Here is a 15,610-nt window from a genome sequence, read left to right on the forward strand (position 1 = left end):
CATTTATCACAGTGCATGCTATTCTCACACTGAACAATTTATTAGTTCCTTCAACCAATACATTTAGAATGCATACTCTACAGGACATAGTGCTGTAGAGTGAATGGGAATGAAAGAGGGAATGAAGCAAGCCCAGACCTGGCCTCCTAGAGACTAGAGAGAAAAGAGACTTAAGCAAATAGGCACAGAAATATACCATGAAATCCCAGATGATAGTTGCTATGGAGAAAAACTTTGGGTGTGGATGACATGTCCCTCTCTAGGTATCACATGAGCGCATCAGAGTCACAACTTTTTTTAATTTTTCCACCATTAATGTGTTCCCAAATTGATGGGCAGTTGGTGTTGTATTAATAAATTACAGGAACTATTTAGGTTAGAAATTAGATTTCTAGTTGGAAATTGAAGTCAACTTCAATTATAAATGGGATCATAAAACTTTCTGGCATCATTATAAGAGTTTCAGAGAGAAGAAAGAAATATGAACGCACTAGATTTGACCAGAAGCAAGGCTGTCTCAATGTAAATCTCTCAATTCAGGAATACACTTGTTTAATTTGATATAGTATGAATCGGAGAATGTTCAGAACACAACAAAAAGCTCTATTTTTCAAAAATTCGCCAGCTTGGAGTTGCTGAGTAAGGGCTTCCAAAGATAAACGGATATGAAAGAATTCTGGTTACTGCTTTATGATTATACTCTGTTCATCCTTTTTCCATCTGGTGATTACAAAATAATTAACAAATGGCCTTTACGAAGAGCTGTACATGAAAATGAAATCCCCAAATATGATATTTTAGATCTCAAACTTTGTGTGAGAAGCATTTACTCAGCCATAACATTTTCAACAATTTTAGCCTACTATATTAAGTGCTTCTAAATTTCCAGGAAAAAAAAAAAAACATAATAAATGTTCAAAGAATAACATTAGGTAAAGATACTGTAACTCAATGACTCAAAAGCAGTACTACTGGGCTGGGGATACAGGTCACTGGTAGATCTCTTGCCCAGTACGTGCAAGGTCCTGGGTTCTATCCCAGCACTACCCAAAACAAAACAAAACAAAAGCACTAGTACTATTGAGATAAACACTGCAAGGGATTTATCAACATTACAAAACCCACTTATGGATATAAACAGAAGGCAGTTGGCTTACAGTGAAACTTGTTGCATTTGAGTACTTGAATTCACTACTCTTGAAGTTATGATAAGCTATAACAGGTTGGAAGTGAGTTCTGTTATTGGGGAAAATGAATTAAAGTAAAATGCAGCAAAATGAAAGATTTCCCTCTGTTCACCACAAAGAATGAAGACCTCAGTGCTAGTTTAGAGTACTATACTTCAACCACGAATGTCAGAGGGGTTTGCTAGAGTATACATGTCAGTGTCTTTCCTACCTACAATATCCAGACAGGTGTGGGCATGTTAATCAAGTAATGTTAATGTAGAGCTTAGAGTTTAATGATGAGAAATGCTATATAAAGGTTACACTAAAAATAGTACATGTCATAGCACCAGGAAGTGTTTGAATCATATTTTGTACAACTGTGTACAACGTAGAAAAGGGTAATTATCCCCATAATTGGTGGTAGCTTTACTTTTCTTTGAATTTGCTTTCTAGTTTATTTTTATATTATGCTATAGCTTGAATCTAGAGTGTCCCCCAAAGGCCCATATGCTAAAGGCTTGGTCACCAGCCTGTGGCACTAAAGGGAGGTGGCAGAACCTTTTGGAAGAAGGGCCTAGGGAAGGAAGTTAAGTCTCTGAGAACATGACCTTGAAGGGCATGTTGGGATGCTGGCTCTTCCTCTCTTTCCTTTCTGGCCTCCACCAACCACTCATCACCATGATATCTGCTCTGCCAGAGGCCCAAAAGCAATGAACTGAAACCTTTGAAACTCTGAAGCATCCTTTAAAGTTGATCATCTCAGGTGTTTTGCCACATGATAGAAAGTTGACTAACACATATTGAGATATTACCCCTCACCCACCCCTGAGGATTTTAACTGCTTTATTATCATTTAGTATGTATTGAATTTCTCCTCTTCCCAAAGTAACTTTACATCACCCTGTGCTTATAAAAAGTAAACAACTGCATCTGCAAGATTTAAGATCTTGACCCAATTCCCCCTGCTTCTCTTCTTAACCTACAACTCACTGACAGACATCAGGGGAAGCCTGATCACTGGGACATGTTATCAGGATACCTTTGGTTCACTCAAAATCATATACATACAGGATTTTATATTTGCAATTTTTCCATATTTCACTCTCAATACATGTGCACTGTGATAAATTATGCTCATTACAGCAAGATTTTAGATGAAATAAGACATAACATTTCATGCTGCTGTAATTATATCTAAATGATTCTTTTACTCATTAATAAGAATTATTTTGAAATTATTCAATTATTTCCACTTTGATTCAATTATGTGTACCTTTTGGTAATCAAAATAACCTCACTTATATCTAATTCTAAACACAATTTAGAAACAAAATAAAATATCCTACATTATAGAATAACAAATACTTTTAAAACTGGAAATTTCCTGGTATCAATAACACAACTGGAACAAAATTAAGAAAATAACATAAAAATATATAGAATCAAAAGTATTCTATTGGTATTGTCAGTAGTCAATATCATTGTAAGGTTATTATTTCAGTTTTACAATTTTGTAACCTCAAAAATGACATTTCTTACAGGAAATTAATGAAAGGTTTTCCGCCTGACAGTGACACCTTAAAGACACTAACTTGCTTAAAAACCAGGAAAAAAAAATTTAACCATGAGAGTCAAGCAGTTGCAAAGATCAATTAGTCATTAAGAGGTTCTGACTAGCTCGTCATTGTAATGGCAAAGGAAGCTACTTGCTAAACCACAACCAGGGTTCCCTCATAGCCACAGGAAGAATAACACAGGGACCACTGCTTCCAAGACTCAGAACATGGGCAAAAACTTACCTTAAATGGAGATGACTTAGAAAAGCCTTCGAAACCACTTCATCCTGCCATTTACTGTAATAACAAGGATGAAAACTACTGCCACAGCCTCATTCGTTTTCCGCTTCATTTATTGAAAATGTTCTCTATTCTGCTGCCTATTAGTCACCCAGTGAGGCTCAAAACTTTGCAAGACAATTGTTCTGGGGTAGGCCTGGGGCACCTGTGCATCTTAAAAACTCTCCAAGCAATTCTATAATAATCAGGGCCATGAGTCAAAGATTCCTCCCACAGCTGTTGCCTTGGTTTCCCAGCCTTCAGTCTTGGCCTCCTGTGCCAGCCTCTGTGAATGCTGCCACAAGATCTTTTGTAATACCATGGAATTAAGTGCAAGCTTCTGAGCACAGTGTAGAAGACTCAACATGGCCTGCTCTCACCTACCTGCCAAGCTGCACTTCACTGTTCTTTCCCCACCAGCTCTGCATAGTTGCTTAAGTAGGGCCTGGCCTCTGCCTCTGGGCCTGAGCTCTTACTTATTTCTGCTCTGAAATGCTCTCCACTCTGCCTGGAGAACCCCACCTCCTCAGTGAAGCTATTCCTGACATCCTAGGCCCAGCTTCGTCCAAGTGTCCCCAAAGCACCCTATATAAATAGGGGTGTGTGGGGGTGGGGTCGTAGTGGTAGTGATATTTTTTAAAACCATATTGAACTGTCACTTTAGAGCATATATACCTTTTATCTTCTGCTATAGTTATGATGTTAAACATCCCTTGAAGGTCCAAATGATAAATAAAGGTTGATTCCCCAGGGTGGCACTAGTAGGAGTTGACAGAGCCTTAGGTAGTGAGGCCTAGTGGAAGGTCTTCGGGTCACTGGGGTTGTGCCCTGAAAGGAGACTGTGTGACCTGGTGACTTCCCCTAGCTCTCTCTTGCTTCCCAATCACAAGGAGAGTCCCAATCAATCATGGACAGAACCCTCAAAAACTGTGAGACAAAATAAGCCTTTTTTCTTTAAGTCAATTGTCTTAGTTATTTGTTATAGTAACAGAAAGCTGACTAACACATCTTTATTAGATTTTCTGAAGCAGAGACAATGTCTTTACTTTTGTGTCCCCTAAACTTAATGCAATGTCAAGCATACACTGACATTCTAATATTTGCTGAATAAAGAATGAATAACATTTTATACTATTTTCCTTTCTTACAGGCAGAGTTAGAGGAGATTTCCATCAGGATCACTGAGAAAGTCAAGATCAAGTTCATACTTTAAAAAAAAAACCAAAAAACCTTAGTATTAACTTAGTATTTGGTAATGATAATGATTACTCTAAAGATTATCTTTTCAATTATATTACCAGAAGAATTTTCGACATGATTAAAGTCAATAAAAAATCTTTAATTAAATCCTCAGGAGTGCCCACTTAGCATCAGTCTACCCAGACCACACATTTTCAGAATTACAGGCAATGTATGCTCACCTTAGGCTCCAGGAAGGGAAGGAAGCCCACTTAATGCCCACCACAAGTCGGCCCAATATGGCTGCTCCTATCATGTGACATCTAACCCACAACTCTGGTGAACATGCTTACTTTATATTTGCTTTCTGATCTTGAAGGGGTAGGAATATGTCCTTTTTTCTTAAAGGTTGTAAAGTGCTTGCACTGAGGACACGGCTTGGTGCTGGAATCAATGCGGCCAAGTTCCAAGAAGTACTTATACTTGATGGAGTCTTCATGCGTTAAGTTATAGACAACAGTTGTTTCTTCCAGGAATTCAAAGCACTCCGTGATAGGGCATTTGATTTCTACTTGGCCAAGTTGTACCTGTGTGAAAGAGTAGGTGGCATTGGTTATTAAGTTTCTCTTTTTCATTTTTGCATACAGTATCATTACTTCATGACTGTAGTAAAGGATTGTCTATTATTTTTAAAGAAAACAATGAGGGGCAATCAACTTTGTATTAGGTAGTCCCAAAACAATCACTGTTTCCATACTGATTTATTCGATAGTTAGTCTTCTCTGATCATATTTGTGAACCTAAGCTACCAAGACTCACCAAGGAAAAAAATTACCATCCCATCCTCCTGGAAACAGCAGGATGAGCCAGCATTCAGACCCTGTGCCAACCAACTACAGTAACTGTAGGGTGAGCCAGCATTCAGACCACGTGCCAACCACAAGGTGTTTCAGATGTCAACATTACTGTAGAATATTTTAGCACTAAACTCTGGGCACATTTTAAGTTTAAAGGACAAAGAGATTTTGTAAAGTATATTATGTAGTGTGTCTTGTGGTTTGAAAATCATTGCCAAAAAATAGCTGTCTGATCCTTCCAAGCCATGGACATAAAGTAAGTTAGCTCCTATGTCTCCAGAATCTCAGGGGCAAGGAAGAAAATGAAATCAAACACAAAGGTGCAAAACAAAATAAGAGAATCGTTATGCGCCTTGATTACCACCAATGAAATTCACAAAATTAATTTATTCAGAGGAACACAGAGCTTGATCAAGAGAGGATATGCTGGAATAATACGTTTAGCATTTTTGTATAGGATATTAGATATGGCTAAGGTTGAAAATGACAGTAAAATATTAAAGTGCAAAATGTGGACACAACTGATTTTTAAAAACTGAAGGAAATAAATAAACAACTTTCAAATAAGGAGGAGCTAGACTCTATCCTTTTATTAGTGAGCAGGAACTCCTTACAATCAAGGCATCATAATCGCCTTTGCCCTTCCTAATTAGCAAAGGAAGGCACTGGAAACTCCACACAGCAAATGACTATCAGCTCTGATTTTCACTTGAGTGACTGACATTCTGAGCGATCAAGACACATCCACCTGCATGAGAAAAGCCCACCATGAAGGCTGAGGCAGGAAGGGGAGGAAGTCGCAGGGTCTTCAGGGGAAAAATCATCACAGAGGGCAATGGAAATTTAAAAAGCCCAAATTCACAGTAACTTTCAACTTTGCTGTTTATACTGCACAAACTTGAGGAAAAGTAGTTACAAAGTTGGAGGCTGAAGGGTGCATGAGAATGACAAGCTGAATTAACACCGTGAAGGACATGATCAAAACGATAGCAAGTGGAAGGGTCTGAGGAAGTCTGACTTTGAATAAACCCCGGTACCATAACTAATCTGCTGGAAGTACAAAATGCTATTTATTTGATGTTACTACTGTATAAAAACTGTGACCAAAAGAGATTTGTTTTTGGGCTGGGGATATGGCTCAGTTGGTAGAGTGCCTGCCTCCCATGCACAAGGCCCTGGGTTCAATCCCCAGTACCGCAAAAAAAAAAAAAAAAAAGATTTGTTTTTAAAATAGTTACCCAATTTTCTACTTTTTTTGACGGGTCTATTCAGAGACTCAGATTTTATTATTACTCATTATGGTGTTATCATGGTATACTGATTCCAGTTACTATTATTATTATTATTTATTATTTATTATTTTTGGTACTGGGTATTGAACTCAGGGGACTTAACTACGGAGTCACACCCCCAGCCCTCTTTTGGATTTTATTTAGAGAAAGGGTCTCACTAAGAGTTGCTTAGGGCCTCACTAAGTTGCTGAGGCTGACTTTGAACTGGTGACCCTCCTGCCTCAGCCTCCCGAGCTGCAGGAGCCTTGAGCCTCTAATTATGTTTCTAATAAATTATTTTAAGACAGAAGTCTCAAGAGATTTCATGTAGACAAACTCCAAAATGAGAAGTCTGGCTTGATGAAGTATATAATTTGAACATTCAAAAACGATGAAATACTTCCCCCTTTAACATTCAGTTCACATTTATGAAGGCCAATCCTGAGCCTTGCACTGTGTTGGGAGCTGAAGCTTCACAGGTCCATCAGTCAAGAGGCAGTGAAGACACTGAGTGAGTGAATACACCAGACAGGATGGGCACAGGTGTTAGAGGACAGCATGGGGAAGCATGGCAACCTCAGACTGAGGGAGGTTCAGAGGAGGCTTCTGGGGAGAAGGGAGGTTCCCAGTAAGATCTTAAGATCTGCAGGACTTGGCAAGCAAGGGTGAAGGTGTTCCAAGCAGATGGAAGAAATAGCACAGACGAAGGCCCAGAGGAAGACAACAGAGCACACAGAACAGGGTGCCCATATTCTTCCCATACCCCAACCACACTGACTAAAACAGCACATGGACACACAGATGAACTTAGAGATCACCATCTTAGAGGGGGGATTAAAGATGAGTAGTAAGAATGGCCCAAGTATATGAGTATGGAAAGATGAGGCTGTGCAGATGAACATGGACCAGAGGATGAGAGCAGAGTTGCCACCTTGGGAATCTGCCTTTTTTCCTATAAAAATAGAACACTATTCAGTTTTTAGCACATGAGAGTTCCTTTTCATTACACACACACACACACACACACACACAGTGCTCATGCACACACAGAGCCACTTTAAAGGCTCTTGTTTATTGGGGAGCAGTATACTTTATTGGTTTGGACACTGATTTTCGGATTCCCAGGTCAGTGTTTGAATCCAGTTTCCCTCAGCCTACAAGTTTATTAATTTTAACTATATTTATGATAGCTATAGATGCAGCAATTTCCCAGCCATCTGGGAATAGTCAGGTGTTGGGGAAATGGAATGTAGTTTAGGGACTATCATCCTCTGCAGCTCTAGGGACCACACCATCTTGTTATTCCTTCAGTAATGGGTACTTGTCAACCACACTGGGCTACCTACTATTCAACAGCCAACAAGGGTCTTGTCTTCTGTTTCAGTGTTTCTCAAATCTGTCTGCAAATGCATTTTATTTCCACGTAAAATCCCTCTTCGCTTTCATGTTTTCCTATTGACTATTCCAAAACTTCTCTTCTTTCTCAGAGCTCCAAAATCCCTATCCTACTAAACTGACCCATGACATCATAGAGTATTTTATTGAACAAACAGAAATCAGATGCATATTCCCCTATCTTCCCACTACCAGTTTTATAGGTTTATCAACATCTGACCCCATCTTTTCTATGTTCTTTCCTTGTACAGTGGAGGGCTGAATCTACTTCCAGGACAACTCCACACAAATTGCTTGGCTGACTCAAGACTTATGTATTCAGAATTGAAACTACTGTTTGTTTGTTTTTTGGTATTTTTTTCTTTCCACATTTTGTTACTGGTGCATTACACCTATACATAACGATGGAATTTTTTGTTGCATATTCATATATGCACACAATATAACAATAGAATTTGGCCCATATCACTCCCCAGAACTTCCCATCCTCTGCACCTCTCAGCCCCAGTCCTTTTCCTCTGCTGATCTCCCTTTGATTTTCATGAGATCCACCTCCACCCTTTCTATTCCTTCCTTCTCTCCAGCTTCCACATATGATACAAAATATACAATCTCTGACCTTCTGAGTTTCACTTATTTTGCTTAACATGGTCTCTAGTTCCATCCATTTTCTTACAAATGACAATTTCATTTTCAGAATTGGAATTCTTGCCAATAAGCCAGTAATTGGCAAACTGAAAAATTCCTCACATATTTTCAATATCCTACTTCTTCATACCAACACCATCAGCCTTTTTCAGTCTTTTTCATGCACAGTGTTACTCATGATCTGTCTGATCTCTTGGTTTATATATGTGTTATCTTTTTACAAAATAATTTTCTCAAAAGATCACTGCCAAACAAAAAATCTTGAGTAAGCAAAGTGCATTCATTTATTTATTTAACAAATAAGTGTTCCATTAATTCAAGGATGCACTTTAAAAATCATTTTAACATCTCAAAAGTCAAGACTGTTTCATAATCAATAGTTATTAGCCACAGGTTAATTTGCAGTACTTTTTACTTTTTTAATGGTACATAACATAATACTGCATCCTATGTTGATCACGTCTCAAATTTCAGTAAAATATGGTTTTTATGGATCAGGCATTGAGATGAACTTCTGGTGAGATGACAGGAGAGAGAAACACCACATTGGAGGAAATGAATGATAAGTAAATAAAAAGACAGATTGTAACCAGTGTTACCAAGGAACTACACTCAGGGAGAGTTTCTGGGGAAGTGCCTGTGCCTGTCATGCAGAGGAAGAAACTGCCTGCAAAGCAAACCACAGCAATGGCCCCAGGGTAGAAGGTGCCAGATGTGCCTGCTGTCCCTGTGCCCAAAGCACAGAACACAGTGACTAAAACACACTAAGTGAGAGGGAACAGCACGAGATGACACTAGAGTGTCAGGCAGGAGACAAGTCACCCAAGTCTAGTTGGCAATGATAAGTCTCCACTGTATCCTTTTTTTTTTGGGGGGGGGGTGCAAGGGGTACCAGGGATTGAACTCAGGGGCTCTTGACCCACTGAGACACATCTCCAGCCCTTTTTTGTATTTTATTTAGAGACAGGGTCTCACTGAGTTGCTTAGTGCCTTGCTTTTGCTGAGCCTGGGTTTGAACTCTCTATCCTCCTGCCTCAGCCTCCTGAGCTGCTGGGATTACAGGCATGTGCCATGGTGCCCAACTCTCCACTGTATTCTAAGTTGAATATGAATCACTAACAGTTTTAAGAGGAAGAGTAACGTCTTGTTTATACTTTTTTTTTTTTTTTTTTTTTTTTAAAGAATCATTTAGGCTCTTCTAGTACAATGCACTGTTCAGGAGAAGAAGTGCAGGTTGGGAGAATAGTGGCCCCCTGCATTGCAACCCTCTTCCCACCAGTTCTCCAGTAGGAGACAATGGATGACTTAAGTTGGTAGCAAGAGGTAGCCAGAGATGGAGAGATGGGGTGGGTGTATTTCAAAAGTAGAACAAATTTGGGATGTTTTAAAACTGACAAATAAAAATTGTATATGTTTATGGTATGTAACATGTTGTTTTAAAATATGTGTATATTGTGAAGTGGTTAAATCAAGCTAATTAACATGCATCGCCTCACCTATTTTTTTTTTTTTAAGTGAGAACTCTAAAATTCTTGGTGAGCTTATAACACATTGTTCTTAACTAGTCACTATGTTGTATAATGGATCCGTTGAACTTATTTCTTCTAAGTGAATCTTTTGACCAACGTCTCTCAATCTTCCCCAACCCACCCCAACAAACCCTGGTATTTAACACTTTACTTCCTGTTTTTATGAGTTCAATGTTTTTAGATTCCAATGAAACTGCAGTTCTGACATCTTTCTGTGCCTATATTTTGTTCAACATAAAGTCCTCCAGGTTCATCCATATTGTCACAAATGACAGGATTTCATTCTTTTTAAAGACCCAATTGAGTAGTATTTTATTGTGCATATATAACTCATATTTTTCCCTTCACCTAAATGATGGACACAGTTCAATTTCATATCTTAATTATTGTGAACAAAGCTGCAATGAACATAGAGTGCAAATATCTCTTCTAAACATTGACTTTATTTTCTCTGTGTGTATATGTGTACATATATAGTATATATACACATGTATATAGAGGATATATACTATATATAGGTAACATATATATATTAGCATTTATATTGAGTAGTGGGATTGTTGGATCATATGTATGCTTTAATTTTTTAAGGAACCTCTATACTGTTTCTCTGTAAAGGTGGTAGTTTATATCCCCACCATCAGTGGGAACAAGAGTTCCCTTTTCTCCACAACCTCACCAACACTTCTCCCATCTTTTTGATAATAGTCATTTTAAAACGGGTGTGAGGCGATATCTGATTGTGGTTTTAATTTGCATTTCCCTGATGATCAGTGATGTTGGACACTGTTTCATACACCTGCCAATCTTTTTTAAGTCTTCTCTTGAGAGGAACCAAAGGAATTTAGTGATGGATTAGTTATTAGAAATCAAGTAAAGGGAGGAATCCACTTTAGGTTTCTGACTTAAATAGCTTGAGGACTGGTGAGGTGGTACTGAGAAACTTCAAATAAAATACAGTTTACAAGGAAATATTTGCTGGAAATGATTCAGAACCAATTTCATAGTAATAGAAACAAAGATCATTGATACATAAAAAATACTGAGTTCCTACAATATGGTAGGGAATATAAGAAGTCCACAATATCCAGCAGATTATGCCATAAATCTTGCCTTCATGGAAGCTGAGAGTGCAGCAATTAAATTAGCCTTTTTAGTTTCCTCTAGCAACTTGGGACTTCTTGGCACTAATTCCCTTAATATTTATCTAGTATTAAAAAGATGTTTATTACAAACAATTGTAAATGTATATAAAAGCTGGCAGATTAATATTAAAATTCTTAAGTAGTCATTCTCCAGATTAAACAACTGTCAATTTATGGCCAATCTTGTTTCTTCTGTGCCCTCACCCATATGGTCCTATCATATTATTTTGAAGCAAACGCCAGACATCATGTTACCTTACTCATAAATATTTCTATGTGCGCTTAAAAAATTAGATGTCTTTTAAAAAACTATATATCTCTCAAAATGTTTTAATATCATATTAACATTTCAAACATCAATTAACTTTTTTACATGATTTTATGTACTTAACATAGTTAAAACCAAGTTATTTTGCATTTTTATTGTATTCGAGAGGCTAAGTGATGATTTGACATTCACCAATAATTCTACTGTTTATATCATGGGAAAATATGCTTTCTGAGTCTGCTGGACAAAATCATGTCCATTCTTGTAAGAATAAATTACTTAACTCTAAAACAATCTCCAAGGTGTCAGTAAGAGACATTATTATCCACTTAACACCTGAGGTAGATGGCTAATTTGGCACTTGGGAGCGCTCCAAAGTAATTTAGTGACTCAGGTAAGGCAGACCTCTGAAGTGGAAGATTAATTAATTAAATCCTCCAAAGAAAAGGACAGAGAAAAGTATAAACCTGGGGCCTCAAAACTCACTTTGTGAAATGTATAATTTATGACTTTGAACATGGTTTTAAGGTTGGTTATGAGAATTTATAGGGTGCCTGGGCCTTTTGCTCACTCGATACCAAGGGATTTCAGATTTCCTGTACTGAAACATGAAACATGCACATTCAGCAAAGGAGAAGAGAATACCACAACAAAAGCATAAACATGAAACACACATGACATTCACCCCATGCAAAGCACAGCTTCAAGCCCCTTGGGTGCACTAATTGCTCTGCCAAGCAACATCAGGGCAAATTTGTTTTTCAGGTTCAGTTTTCCCTGTAACTTTATTACCAGTGATTATAGAAAGATAAATGCTCTACTGATACATGTGCTTTTCTGTCTACTCAGCAGATACTGCAGAGCCCTGTGATACATACCTTGAATTAAAAAACAATGATGAAAAACATCAGGCCAGAAGTTCTGTCAATTTTAAGCAAGATAAATACGAAGAAAGCCACACTAAGACACATCACATGGAAGTGCCAGATACCAAACACAGAAACTTATTTACAAGCAATCAGAGAAAAAGGCATAGTGCAAATAGTAAATTTCAGCTCCAGGTATATTGCTGGTGAATTCTACCAAGCATGTGAAGATGAAACAACACCAATAATACACAACTGTTCTTATAGAAAAGAGGAAAAGAGGGAAAGGAGGAAATAATTGCACTAGCTACTATATAAGGTTGAACATTGAAAGAAAAGAAAATTACTGATGATCTCTTTCATAAACACAGATGCAAAAAATCCTTAAAAAATGCTAAACAAAATATTAGCAACTAAAGCCAACAATACATAATAAGGTAATATATCACAATAAAGCTGGCTATATATTAAGAATGCAAGGCTTGTTTAACATTCACAAATCAATTGGTGCAACTCACACATTAATAAAGTAAAATGAAAAACCACATGATAATCAGAGCAGACATTAAATTTTGATATATTTAAAATAATAAATGTGATATAATTTTAGCACACTAGGAAGAAATGAAGATTTCCTTCACTGAATAAATGGCATTTACAAGAAAACCTACAATAAACATAATTGTGAAATATTAGACACTTTCTTCTTAAGTTGGGCATGGGGTCATCATGCCCACTACTACTATTATCAGCAATGGTGAGAGTTCACAGCCAATGCAAGCAGACCAAAAAAGGACATGAAAATAAAACAACTAGAAATAGGGATTTAAAATCCCTCATTGTTTCTAGATTGCATGATTGTATCTGCAGAAAATTCAAAATAATCTGCAGATAAACTATTAGAATTTAAAAGTGAATTTACCAAGTTTGCTGAATAGGCCAAGATAGCACATTTGAAAAATCAAATGTACTTATATATACTAGTAACAAGAAATGTAAAGTATTTAAGAAACAATATCATTTGCAATATCAAACATATCAAACATGAATAAACTTAACAAAAGATATTTAATACCCCTACATATAAATACATGAAATATTTTTGAGAAAATTAAAGCAGATGTTCTTGAATTAGCAGATTCTACACAGTAAATGAGTTATAGATTCAAGGCAATTTCAATATAATTTTCAGTTTTCCCTTACTTAGTTTTCTTTTCTTTCTGTCTCTCCCGCTCTCTCTTCTTTTCCTTCTTTTTTTATTTTTGAGGAAAGTTTGGTTTAAAATTAGAAGTCAGTTTTAAAATATGCATGAATAGATATGATTCTTGCTATGGTCTAAATATGTTCCCCAAAGTTCTTACATTGAAACCTAATTACCAATGTAATGGTATTTGGAGGTTGGGCCTTTGCAACATGATTATGTCAGGAAGTTGGAGTCCCCATGAATGGAACTGGTGCCCTTATAAAGGAAGCCCTGGAAATCTGCCTCACCCCTTCTACCATGTGAGGAAACATGCTGTATATGAGCAACAGGCCCTCACCAGATACTCAATCTCTTGGTGCCTTGATTTTGGATTCTCAGTTTCCAGAACTATCAGAAACAAATTTGTTGTTTATATGTTATTGTGTTTGTTAACTTTCCATTACAGTTACAAAATACCTGAGATAATAAACTTAATAAAAGGTTTGTTCTGGCTCATGGTTTCAGAAGTTTCCATGCATGGGAGGTTGGTCCTGTTGCTTTGGGCCTGTGGCAGTGCAGTACATTATGGCTGAGTTACATGACAAAAGGGGCCTGTCTACTTCTTGGTATCCAGAAAGCAAAAAAGAAAGGCAAAGGAAGGGGCTACAGTGCCACATCCCCTTAGAGGGTCTGGTCCTAACTTCCTTCCACTAGGCTTCACCTACTAAAGATTCCACTACTTCCAAATAGTGTCAAAGGTGGGGAACAAGCTTTAAACACACAAGCCTTTGAGAGACATTCAAGATCAAACTACAGACGGGCACAGTGGTGCACACCTGTAATCCCAGCACCTCGGGAGGCTGAGGCAGGAGGATCAAAGCCAGCTTCAGCAACAGCAAGGCACTAAACAACTCAGTGAGACCCTGTCTCTACATGAAATACAAAATAGGGCTGGACATGTGGGTCAGTGGTTGAATGCCCCTGTGTTTAATCCCCAGCAACCGGATAAAGAAAAAAAAAGTCAAACTACAGTAGCTACTCAGTTTATGGTACTTTGTTGTAGGAGCCTGAATGAACTAAGATGACATTCTTGATTTAGAAAGACAAAAGTAATAAAACTTGTTCTACAAGACGTACGACTAATTATAAAATTACAATAATTATAATAGTTTGACCCTGGAATAAGGTTAGATTAAAAAAAACACTGAAACAGAAAAAAGTACAGAATAAAACCACATACATATGGACACTAGATATATTGCCAATATGGAGCAATGGGGATAGTTATGTTTTTAATAAATTGTTATGGATTAAATATTCATGAAAAATATCAGTCATGATTCCTACCTCAAACCAGGTGTGTGTGTGTGAATGAAAGGTGAAAAAGGAAGACTTCTACAATCATCAAGAAGAATATGAAGATAATTATCTTTATAACTTTTTTTTTCTTTTTTTTTATTTTTTTTTTTTTATCTTTATAACTTTAGGGAAGTGAAAGATTTCTTAAAGATGATACCAAAACACTTACCATAATAAATTGATAAATAAGACTAAATACAATTTAAATCTCTGCTCACCAAAAAATGTTGTCAAGAGTGCAAATACAAAATATGAGATGGTATTTGATATATCTAAATGACATTTCTTTCAGATCCAGAATAAAGAACTTCAAAATAATAAGAAAAAGGCAGACAATCAACCCAACAGGAAAACAGTCAAGACTTAACATGCATTTGATACTCACAAATAACTAGTAAACACATGAAAGGACTCATCTGCAAAAAACACATAAAAACCACAATAACTGTAATTTGGAAAGAATTAATTTAGGTCTCCCCACACTTAAAGATTCATCTCTCCACACTTAAAGATTCATCAAAAACAATGTTTAAATAGTTAAAATAATAACTACAGGATTAGTGTGGTGTTAATGTCTTATACAAGCAATCCAAATGTATTTTCCTACATAGACATATGTTTTTGTTATTTGAACTTCTTTTCCCCCTCCCTGTGAATTACCATGCTTCAGACAGTTTTTCAGTTAAGTACATTTAAAATTTTTTAATTTGGTTTTTATAAGATCATAAATTCTCAGAGTTCAAATACCAAAGAGTAAAAGTAGATACACAATTAGTGAGTCTGGCTTGTAATTGTCCACTTCTCCCCGCTCACAAGCCAAATGATTGGTTTTTTTTTCTAGAAACTTTTAAAGCACATATAAGAAATGTAAATATATACATTCTGTCCTTTTCAAAACCCAAATGT

At 36.9% G+C, this 15,610-nt stretch overlaps 1 protein-coding gene across 2 annotated transcripts in view; it reads right to left on the reverse strand.

Annotated features, from left to right (window-relative positions):
- Positions 1 to 15,610, reverse strand: part of RNF217 (ring finger protein 217) — a 117,864-nt gene that overhangs the window by 40,252 nt on the left and 62,002 nt on the right. The window contains exon 2 of one of the 2 annotated variants that reach the window (XM_079148261.1): positions 4,537 to 4,770. The exons of the other annotated variant lie outside the window; for it this stretch is intronic. Coding sequence (XP_079004387.1) covers positions 4,537 to 4,770 — 234 coding nt within the window. The remainder of the gene's footprint in view (positions 1 to 4,536; positions 4,771 to 15,610) is intronic. 2 annotated transcript variants of the gene reach the window in all.

This window comes from Sciurus vulgaris (assembly GCF_902686455.1).
Source record: "Sciurus vulgaris genome assembly, chromosome: 7".
NCBI lineage: Eukaryota > Metazoa > Chordata > Mammalia > Rodentia > Sciuridae > Sciurus > Sciurus vulgaris.